Source organism: Eimeria necatrix, genomic scaffold, assembly GCF_000499385.1.
Source record: "Eimeria necatrix Houghton genomic scaffold, Enh_scaff174, whole genome shotgun sequence".
Classification (NCBI taxonomy): domain Eukaryota; phylum Apicomplexa; class Conoidasida; order Eucoccidiorida; family Eimeriidae; genus Eimeria; species Eimeria necatrix.
In genome coordinates, this window is record NW_013652415.1 from 51,441 (window position 1) to 63,086 (window position 11,646).

Below are 11,646 nucleotides of genomic sequence, written 5' to 3' on the forward strand. Positions count from 1 at the left end.
TTGCCCACCAGGAACCTTCGACAAATGACGGCCTTTCAGACGCTCCTCGTACCATAAGCTAAGCTACATCTTGTTGCTTGCATGAGGCATTATGCTGAGAGAGTTTGACAGCGGACGCGGCGGCTCAGCATTCAGAAGTGCCGCCCAAACTACTAGGTCTTTCCTATTGGGATACCCGTGCGGTGCGTATGGGCGCGAACGAGCCGGAACAAAAATTTCAGACACGTGAAACTTCCGAATTGCGTATTTTCTGATGGCTCATGAGACAGCATCGGCCGTGCGGGGCCCGACACAAGGCACAGACGTGACCAAGGAGGCTACAGAGGCATCTTTGAACGGATTTCTGGGAAACCCCCGATGGTGGCCCGAAGAAACTGAATGTCTCAGTTTTTCAGACAGTTCAGATGGGCTACGTAAGGTTCACAGGAAGTGCGCGGTCCGACAAGTTTCAAGGGAACGCGTCCAAGCTCTCAGGGACTTCCTCGCTCGAGCTTTCTTTGAAACTGTCACCACAAGGGAATCAAAGGAAGGCATTGCAGGCAATGGAAAAGAAGGGCCCCAGTTGCCTCAGTCAGCAGATGACACAAGGCTGCGTTGGCTAAGAGATGTGCCCCCCTGTTTCGCTCCCTTTACACGCTTCAACTGTAATGTCACACTTGTGGGACAGAGATTGTTTGGCTCGCAAATGGGCGTCTCAGTCCTCTGTAGCGGCACAGTGACTGTTGAAGGTAGTGACACGGCGCATCTTTTGACACATACTAAGGCTGGTGAGCTCGTTTACGCCCGACATGTCATGCTCACTACCACGAACTGCTTGTCTGATAAGCCTGCGCACCAGTGCCAGCCCTTTTCCTATGGCTTTCTGGTGGTCAATCTAAGTTGCCTACCCCCTATGATTCGTGATCTAGTTCTCTCCGAGACTCTTCCATTTGGTGGTATACTTGACCGTTGTGCAGTCAGCAGATCCGTTGAAACTGATAGGCAGCTGCACATTCATCTGGATAGCCACTTTTTCGGGTCAGATGACAATGTGGCGCAGTTTAGATTGGAATGCGAAGAAACGCCACTCGAGTCGAGTGGCCCTTACGTGCAGCAGCCACTGCTAAAGTGCCAATGCAACACTTTACCGCCGGGCACTGTCTGCACTTTCGGCCGACTGACAACTGTGTGGACCTACGGGCAGGCGGCAGCCCGTGTCGTTGAAATTTTAAACGAAAGAGTTGTGCTCCCTGCCCTATTTAGAGCGGAGGCAGAGCAAGAACGGCATAGTGGACATGCTGAGTTGTCATCTCAGTGCCCAGAGAATGCAGATGGTGTGATGGACGCGTTTCAGTCACGAAGAGCTTTTCTTGCGGGCCGATGCCTTCAGTCGGTGGCTCACTGTCCCCTCCATTTTAGAGTCCTCCCGAAGCCCCACGTGACAAAGAGTGATTTGATGCATTTGAAGAGAGGGGATGAGGGATGCTGCCTGTGTGGCAGCAAGAGTTGTTCTACGGAATTCCACGCAGCCTTCACGGAGGACCTCAGATAAGCTGAATTCGGGGTGATACGTATGCATATATATATATATATATTCACATGTGCGTACTATGTAGTCACGTTCGTTGAGTGTGATTTTAGTCGATGGAAGCCATGAAGGGAACAGATCCGTTGCTGAAATTTTCAAATTTGAATACGCACGGCACACCTGCTGTTGTGTAGCCCGAGGAATCTGTGCTCCGCGTATCGCATTTATGCGGGCGTAGATAGACATGAAGCAAGCGACTTTTTGTGTTCTGCGTCTCGTCTAGCCGCGTAAGGCGCTCGTTGCAGAGACCGATCCACAATCGCGCCCCCCCTTCTCTTTTCTGGCTTCGTCTGTGGGTTTTCACGTGTTCAGACCGAGGATTATTTCCTTCTCTAATAACATGTCTACCTGTACCGTGAGGCTTTGCGCCGTCAGGGAAAGCTTCTGGCTCGCATATCATTGGTGAAACCTAGGCATAGGGGTGGAAACCTAATATGACAGTCTAGTAGCTGATTTCTCCCGAAATTTCCCTCAGCACAGCTGGAGTTCAATTAGTTTGAAGCGGACGATAAGAGGTATCAGGGGCGCGTCGTCCTCGGCCTATTCTCCAGCTCTAAATGGGTAAGAATCAATGCATACTCAATTGAACTGCTGGGGTTACAATGAACTTTAAGCTGCCCACTCCCGGTGAGCAGAACTGGCATGGGAGATGCTCCAAACGCTTGCTTAAGGTGCGCAAACACTCGCTTAAGAGATACCAAAGAAATGTGCTGGTTCGTTTTGGCAGCAGGACGGTGGCTATGGAAGGCGAGATCCATTAAGTACCGTGTAAAAAATTACCTGCCGAATGAACCAGCTCTCAAAATGGGTGGCGCTGCAGCGTGTTACTGGTAGCACACCACTACTGCGAGTTTCCAAACACTCGAATTTTTGCGGTAATAAGTAGGAAGATGTGAGGATCGAGGTGAAGCATTGGGCATGATCCTCTATAGATCTGTCTCTAGTGCAGATCTTGGTGGCACTAGCGAGTATTCCAGGGAGAGCTTTGAAGACTGAAGTGGAGAAGGGTTACGTGAACGAGAACTGGATATGGACTAGCCCGTCGTAAGCGAGAGCTTAACTGCGTGTTATTCTCAGGGACTTTTGCCCTCATATTTCGGTAATATTCCTCAGCAAGTACACGGATGGTGCATTGTAACGTAAATAGAGTGTTTGACGCAGGCAGCTGCGCAGGTTGTCTCCGCTTTTTAACAAGCTCTTCCAAACAACCTCGAATTAGCTAATTTGAAGATAGGTTTGACTGGTTAGTAAAGCTCCCTGGTTTGCACGGAATCCGGTATGCTCCTGAGTGCCCTTCAAAAAAAAAGGAAAAATTGTTACTGGCACTCTTGGCATACAATCAACCGCATCAGGTCTCGAAGCTTAGCAATCTCTGGTCGGTAGAAGAAGGCGGATAGAGGAAGTAGGAGAAGTGGGTTCATATCTCTAGGAAAAGGGCTGGCTCTGAGGGCTGCGTGCATAGCGCCAGTGTGTCTTTCGTCAGTTGGAGCTGTGCGGTCCCGTTCGCGGATAGCGGCGCCTCTGTGGACCGCCGGCAGCGACTGTATTATGACCTCTGGTGTGCGTGCACAGTGAACAGCTAATGCAGAGCTGGAGCGGACAAGGGTAATCCGACTTTTAATTAAAGCAAAGCATTGCAATGGCCGCAAACGGTGTTGACGCAATTTGATTTCTGCCCGTTGCTCTGGATGCCAATATGATTAAATTCGACCAGGCGCGGGCTAAGGGCAAACGTACCTATGACGTTCTTGAGGTAGCCAAATGCTTCGCCATATAATTGATGACGTGCATGAATGGATTAACGAGATTCCCAAGAAGCCTTCAGGTTTCAAGAGCTCAAGGCAGCTATGCACTGCAAGGCATACATTGAATTAAGGCCAACAAGCCAGGTGACGGCTAGGTAGACGTAGATGTTGCATGTTCAGGGAGTGGCATGTATTCCGCTGAGTAGCAAAACAAGTTCTTAAAGCGTTCCAGGCCCCTTCAGGGCCTGCTCGCACTAACGTAACAGATTATGCCTTGGAGGACAAGAGACCTCGGCGATCTGCTGCGAGTATTCGTTAACGGCGAACCAGCGTACTAAGAAGCACAATAAAAGAACACTTACAGTGCCTGCAGAAGCATGAGACGAACACCCCAAGCTCGACAAAACACAACCCACTATGCCGCATCTGACAGGCCGGGCAGGGACAAAGGGAGCCAATATTTCACCATTGAATCCCCTCTCGAGGCGCTCATGATGCTTCCGTTTGATTGGCCACTTAGTGCCTTCCATGAATAGGCGCGTGAATGAGTGACGTATCCACCTACACTACAGCAAGTTGCGGAAAGTTTTTGGCATGTAACATCACCAAATGTAAACACCGCAGCCTTAACCAGCCTGTGCGTTCATCTGAGGAAGGACAGGGTTCATTCTTAGAGCTGGAGTTACCTAAGACTGTTGGGGTGCTGCTGCAGCTGGCACCCCAAAGTTACTCGTGGTAGCTGTAAAGAGACACAAAAGCTTTTCAAAAAGCTATCACCCTGCTCCATGGGATCTCGTCGACTGCAGCTTGCAACCCTAACTCCTTTTTCTTACGTGCTCGATCAAGTACCCCTTAATAACAGCACAAGCAGCAGTCGTGCTGCATTTCGCGCTGCGAAGCGCATCCAGAAAGGACCCAGTATTACACGTGTGAACTAAGTTTGCTCAATGTAAATATCAGAGAGTGTGTGTACCACAGTTGGCTTTGTTCTTATGGGCCGCATAGCAGACTCTGTGCTTGTGGCCCCTTCAGCGCGCTGGCTGCCATGGTGCAGCATGACACCGAATCTCATTTATCTGCTTATGGAGCGGGCATCTGATTCTGTGCTTATGGCCCCTTTCGGGCGCTGGCGGCCATGGTGCAGCAGGCCACCCTATTTGCTTTCTCCGCTGGTAGCTCATAATCAGAGGCTACACACAGCTACACAGGAAAAAACACTGCTGAAGAGTGAAGCGAAGAGCGCTGCTTTTGCCACGAGCTGGATTAAGGGACAAGTACACAGTATCTACATAGTGTCTTCCGTGAGCCTGCAGTGGCCACTATTGAGTAACAGTACACGAACCGTTCGGCCCAACCATTAGTTTGTGGACGAATACATTAATTTAAGTATACATCTAGCAAAACCGCTCCAAAATCGCGGAGCGTAGTTCTTGCCTCTATCTGGTCCTTTGTTAGTCTCCTTGGATCTTCACAGGCACTCAATTATGCTGGTTACTTCAGCAGTGGTAAGCTAGCATACAATACGGCACAATGCGTATTATATAGTTTGTTCAGGTTATCAATATCAAGCAGGTGTGTTGGTAAATGCGCAGTGGACAGAGTTCCGAACTCAGCTTAGGAAGCTCACAAGAGGGTCAGAGGCTCCACCACATCCAACGTTGCCACGAGCCATAACTAAGCGGCTCGTGGTCATTTTATCTTGGTAATAAGTCCTACGAGTTAATGCGCTCCACGAAATACCTTAACGATGGTTCATACCGTCAGCAGCGGCAGTCGAACACTGGATCATTTAGCTGGCTATGGAGGCCGCATCTTCCCTGGAGGGAGTTAATACTCTCTAGCTTTCCAATAGTCTGTTGACCAAATTTAATAACCCATACATATGCGTTGTATTGGAGTTTCTTTGGCGAAATCGGCTGCAGCTTCTCTCAAGGCTTGACCGAACCAAACCGAACCATGGAACCCGCTGCTTACCCTGCCTGCGTCGGCAGAGGCTCTGAATTATTTCCACAGCAGTTTCTCAGCACGACAGTCTTAGTTATAAGCTAGGTGTCGTATTTGGGCACCATATGCACCTAGTGTTCTTTTTCTAAGGTGCACTGTGCTTCATTCGTGGCACCGCCTTCAGTGGTTCATTGTTGGCCTCTGATCTTTTGAGCTCAGCTTTAGCGCTGCCTAAACACTGGTATCATTGCATCTGATGAAGCGGTATTTTTGTTATTGGGAAGTCACACGTAGGCAGTCTACTTTCTGATGAGAGTAGGCGTGCTTTCGGATTCAGCTCAGTGAGGCAGCTTGAGTTGCAGGATTAGGTACTGTCTTCCTGCAGGCAGCCCGGAAATGAACAATTCGAAAGGAACTGTGCAACAACCGAATAGCGATGAGGGACCTGATAGGGGCCTGCTCGGCTCGGGAAGAGAAAGCCCCCTTTCTGTTTCGGAATTGCCCCAATTGGACTCACACACGGTAAATGAGGCTGAGACTCGTCGACAAGGTTCTCTTATGGCGGCTCCCGAAGGACGGCCACAGGAAGCATTCCAAGTTGCGGAAAATTCCATGGTTGAATGGCCAAGAGGGCCACGCAATGCCGTTTCGCGCATTGGATATATCAGTGACACAGCAGAAGCATCTGCAGAAGACCACGGTAAAGTGGTGCTTACGACAGGGAAGGCCGATGAAGTGGATACTTTACCAGGCCCACCACCAACAACAGCTGTCACAAGTCCGTCAGTAACACCGAGGGATATGAAGGATATCAAAGCCATCTCCCGCCAACGAGTCCAGCAAATGCATCTCGCTGTGCCTACTACAGCGTGAGTGGTTGCGTGAAAACTTGGTTCAAGTTTCAGTTTAATTGTAAACATATTGCAGGGTGCGCACTTTGCCGTTCGACAGTGGCAGGAACTACATTCTACGACTAGCAACAGTGATAAGGCTTTGAGTGATGCGATATGTGGTTCAGGGGACAGATTCGGCCGCGGCTAAAAGCACAAGAGTCCCCAAGGAATGAACCACCTCTTTCGATCAGCCCAAAGCGAGGATATATAGTTTCTAATCACGTGGACACTCTCGAAGAGTCGATTAAGAATGCACCATGCGGCATCTTAACCCCCAAATCCTCAAGCCATCCCGCATCTTCAAGTCATGTTTTTTCTGCAGGGCAGCATAGGGAAGGGAATTCCATGTTTGAACTGCCTTCAACAACAGACGCAGGGCAGAGAAGTGAAGCTGCACTGGAGCAGAAAGGCACTGGAACCGAACAGTCGCGTTTGCGGTCCCACGGAGAAGCAAGCATCATTCCCCAGAGCGTTGTCACCACGGGGGCCTCTGATAGCCGGCGTGCCTCACTTCAAGAGCGAGAGAGAACTAATGGTACAGGCAGTACTGCCAATGACGTCATGAACGTTGGGAGCTATGGAACCCGGGCGCGAACAACGTCACCTGCCAGCAGAGCGAACATGCAAAAAGCCATGGCTGGGGTCTTTTCAACTGCGAATGAGAGGAGAGCGGCCGCACTGGCCTCTAGGATCAGTTCACGAGCTATTTCGCGTGCGGAAGGGTCAATAACAGACCCGAAGCTGCTCGAAAAGAAATCAGATGTTACCCATGCAGCTGCTGAACAACTGCGAAGGATGAGGGATTTGAGCACGAACCCGCAACACGACGCTGACAAGACAGACGTAGTAGAAGTGAGAGCACAGTTTGGCATTTTCTGACTAGTCCACCTTCGCACTAGACTATTCGGTGATTAAATGATAATGTAGCTGTTCGGAAGTATTCGAGCAGCATGTAGACGAGTCCAGCCGCTTGTATTCGGTGTTTTTCAACAATCGAACTTGCCTGTGATCTTTCTCTGGTTTACAACAAAGCTTCGGGCTGGGTATTAGTCCGAAGAAGCATATGAGCCTAAAGCATGATGCTGTAGATTACAGTTGTTTCAGAGATACCAACCCAGTGCGAAACTGTGGCAACATGCAGAGCCCTCACCTGTACACGGACCTTGTGAGTGCCAAGATGGCCCCCGAAAGGGAGGGGAGCGCCTTAGTCCCAACGCCGCCCACTGCTCCTCCCAAGGACAGCTCTCCTGTAGGCCCTGTAGAGGTGCGTGGGGCGAACTTCCGCAACATTTTCGAGCCTATCAAGCTAGTTGGTGATCTAAATTGGCTCTTTTTCTGCATCACGTATCTTAGTGGTGATGGACGTTTTCTATGTGCACTTTCTCTGTTCACTTTATTTGCAGCCGACGGACTCAACAGTTCAGCAGCGGTCTCGAATGCCGCAGAACATGCATGAAACTCAGTTGGAGCTTACTCTGGCTGCTGAAATGGGGGAGCAGAGACGAGTTGCAGCAATAACATCCCGAGCTCGCTCACGTATTGTTTCGAGAGCAGAGGGGACCGCCGAGGGAGGGCAGTTGGACTACCACACGAATGTCGCAGAAGCTGCAGCAGAGCAGCTACGAAGGTTGGAGCGAGCTTCAGGAAAAAAAGTGAGAAAAGAGACATTGCCCTTTTGGTGGCACGTAAAGTCCTGCTGTGAATAAGAAGTGTTCGCACCTCTACCGCGTCCTCCTCGAGCATATTTTTCGCTTCAGCAGTTGGTCAGAATCTTGAGTATTGTAGTGCACAACAAAAAGTTGCATTCTAATTTCCGCTGCATTACAGTAGATAGGCTGCTGTTAGTTAAGAATTTTATTTACAGAGGTGCAGCGAGATTCGGAATACTGCTTTCTAGTGTACACTGGAGGACACAATACTTTGCCTAATTGCTGAAATTATATACTTCCTTAAGCGCAGCTTACTGTGTAGTGCCGGTGACAGTGTCATGCAAGGTACATATCCGTGTTGTGTGCATCAACTCCGTCTTTAGGAAGTCCCACAGACGCCTCTTCGGAATGCCAAAGCTGAGGATGAAGTGAGTAGTCAAGACACGCCAGATACTGCTGAGTTTGCTCCCCAGTTCACGTTGCCTCATGAGTTGACGTGCATTCAACAGTGAGCCTTAGGAGTTGTCCGATCAGTTGCGACACCATCGCAGAATCTCAGGCAAATGTGTCATAATGGCGACTGTATAAATGTTTCTCTTCTGTTCATCATTCAGGCTGCAACAAAGATTCAATCGGTATGGCGCGGGACTAGACTGCGCGTTTGGGTAGTTGCTGCACGAGCTGTTGCTCATTTCACCAGATGTGCAGTGCCGCATAGTAAAAGGAACTCTTCCGGAATAAGCCAGCACGGAACCCTACCATCTTTGCAGCAGCCCCGTGATGTTGCAGCTGCGGGCTGCTAAAGGCAAAACAGCGTTTGCTGGATGCAACATTGTTGGCATCCTCGCCAGCACAAGCTAGTTCTGGAATATAAAAAACCCATTATATTCTAGTGCAAGCGTTTTCGACTTAGTAGGGGAGTTAAGTAGCAAATGTAACTCCCCGCAACAATTAGACATCCCTGAATGACCTACCGTCCATCTGAAATAAAACAATTTTGCTAGGAACTTAGCTCATAGTAGAATGGCGGGTGGTTGGACTCCCGTAATCAATCCACTTCTTTTTGTTCCTGTAACGTGTTTTGGCCACAAGATTGGTAGATTCAGAGTTGTCAGACCCAAAATCCCATTCCAGTTTGTAGATTCAAAAGAAGAGCGGTGACCGTTTGTTGTGCGGTTTACCGCTGCGCAGACGGAGCCGTGCGCCTCTTCGGTTAGCCCTCTTGCGAAGCCTCACTACTCAATGGATGAAAGGACTAACGCAGAGGCACAGGTACCCGTGACGCTGCACTTCCGGAATGTATCAGTGCACTGCACGTCAGCTGGCAACTCACCAACTACAGGTACAAATAAGAAAAGAAACGAAGGCCACTGATATTGTCTGGGAACGATTCAATTCCGTCCTCTAGCGAGGTACTTATCCGAAATGAGATGTAGAACTGCTAGCATGATCTACTGAAGTAGTGCTGAAAGTGGAATGCTGCTGCTTCGAGCCTACGGCATGTTGCAGCACGCAAACGTCGCTCCTATAGCGGCAGCATAGGAAAGGGGGGGCTACGACGTGACCTGTCCAAGTCCATGAAAGTCAGCGTTTTGTTTCCAGGAAGCTTCAGACGGCGGAAGTCGTGGCTCTCCCGCAGCTTATCCTCAATTACTTCCAATCTCCTCCCCAGTACGCGTGAAAGCCAGACGCGTAGCCGCATACAAAACGTACAAAATAGCGATAAAGTACATTGCGACATTCTTTCTTTGACTTCGTAATGCACACAGCCCAGTCCTTGAAGAGATGATCTCGAAGGGAACCTATGTCAGAAAAGGCATAGGCATATCTTGGACTTCGTAGCTGCGCAATTCTTCATAGGCTGTTCAAGTGCTTTTCGGATGTTTAGGCGAAGGCCATGGAGGAACCCTAGTATTGTTTTCCCCGGTTATTTCTACTGAGCAGAGCACCTGCTCGAATCCCAGAGGTGAACGGGAGGAGAGCAAGAAGACATCGACGGCACAATCAGCACGTTTGCCGACATCGCCTCCAATACTGAGTCCCATTCATTCAGCAAGTATGTGCCGAGGCTTCAGGAAGAAGAAGCAATGTGTTAGTGAACGTAGTTCGATGGGTAGAAGGGTGAGAACTGTCAGTTATTTCAAATTGGGCATCCAGACTATCAGAGGGATTTCAAAGGATAAGGCCGACATCAGCGCTCATGCAGAAGAATCGTGTCATTGGGGAGATAAAGTTGCAAGTGAACAGTTTCGGGAACGCCTAGAAAACTTAGCTGCTACCATGTCAAGATTGTCTAGGGATGAGACTCATCACTTTTCACCTGTGCCAGATTCCGAAGATTCTAGCAAGAGCTCAAGTGAGGACGTTGGCCGGCAATCCAAACTCGCCTTTCCGCTGCGTGTTTTCGTGGTAGTGGAATACCTACTCTCATTGACACCTTGCAATGCTTCTCATGTTTTGCTGATCAGACACATCTAGGGCGTCGCCTGTTGCGGAACACGATCAACAAGTTTCGAAGTTGAGCCTCCGTTCCCAGTCGGAAGAAGATGCATCTGCTTCTAGTGAAAGCTTAACTTCACTTAATTCTGCACCGCGCCTTCCTGACGCATCCAGTGAGTGCACACAACGGCACGGTATACTCGGGGGCCCCACACAGCTGAGTGAAATCCGCGGCCCTCCATCGTATCCAGTAAAGCTCCCGCGTCTTAATCTATTTTGGACTAGGAAGGACACGCCCCGAAGATTGCGTGTTCTTCGTCGCCATGGGCTCTCCAGAGAGAGAAGTACCGACTCATCTGCTAGTCGAGAGCTCCACGCTTCATCGGATAGCAGCGTAGCAAATCGCCGGGCCCAGATTATCCGGGACTTAATTCCTGCTGGAGTGGGAGGTGAAGAATTCACCAGAACTGCACTGTGCAGAACGACGAATGCAGCTACGTCACCGCGAAGTGCAGGCACCTCGAATGGACATATATGGGAAAGATGCTCTCCCCACGCTTCAGATGCTTCCGATAGCAGGCAGAGAGAACTTTCAAGTCCATCCACATCCAACAGGTGCGTAGATGAGTCTGCAGATACGCGAGAACAATCTCCATTGACTGAAGCTCTGCGAAATGCTGAACTCTACCAGAAAAGGCAGATGACATTGGCGACTGAACTAGCTTCAATATGTGGTCCTACGAACAAAGAAAAAAGGGAAAAAAAGTGTGGATCTGAAAGCTTTGGACGGGAAACTGCCAAGGAATGTACAACGCCTGCTCCACGAACCGACCCACAACAGGCAAAGAAAAGAAGCAGAGACAACACGCTATATCCTTCACTGGAAGCCGCAAAGTCTGAGTACACTGCGAACGCTGCTTGCTCACAACAGCTCACGAAAACTCAACCGTTAGCAGCAGCTGCTGGAGCAAATGAAGGTGTTCCGTTTGCGCCTATTCAGAAGACCACTGCAGAGCTTTTGAAAGCCAATGACTCATCCATTACTGTGAAGTACACTGAAAAGACAGAGGGCGCAGGGGCTCCTGTAGCGGAGGAAGGCGTTGTGTTTGGCCCGATGACGAAGTCGGAAGCGGAGCGTTTGGAAGGGCGTGATGCATCGGTTAGTGGGAAGGCGGCTGGGAAGGCTGTGTCTGTTGGGAAACCTGCGGGACCTCCTGCCGCGAAGCAGGCAGCTGCTAAGAGCGGTGCGTTGGGTGGCGACAGTTCAGCAACAGCGGCGCCGGCAGCGCGGGGACCGGCTGCAGCAGTTGCAGCAGGTGAAGCGGAGAGAGGAGCGGTTGGGGCAGGCGCAGGTGTATCGGAGGAAGGCGTTGTGTTTTGTCCGATGACGAAGTCGGAAGCGGAGCGTT

At 50.1% G+C, this 11,646-nt stretch overlaps 2 protein-coding genes across 2 annotated transcripts; both read left to right on the forward strand.

Moving 5' to 3' along the window:
* Nucleotides 1-253: 253 nt before the first annotated feature.
* ENH_00021550 (hypothetical protein, conserved) lies at nt 254-1,531 on the forward strand (the record flags this gene model as incomplete). Its single annotated transcript, XM_013579518.1, has 1 exon — nt 254-1,531. The coding sequence occupies one exon, from the start codon at nt 254-256 to the stop codon at nt 1,529-1,531; it is 1,278 nt and encodes a 425-aa protein (XP_013434972.1).
* Nucleotides 1,532-5,652: 4,121 nt separating this feature from the next.
* On the forward strand, nt 5,653-11,646 carry ENH_00021560 (hypothetical protein, conserved; the record flags this gene model as incomplete). The annotated part of the gene is made up of 8 exons (XM_013579519.1): nt 5,653-6,034; nt 6,472-7,001; nt 7,291-7,413; nt 7,553-7,801; nt 8,990-9,070; nt 9,956-10,154; nt 10,267-10,410; nt 10,801-11,646. Coding segments are annotated over 8 exons (2,554 nt in total), but the record flags the coding sequence as incomplete, so codon positions are not given.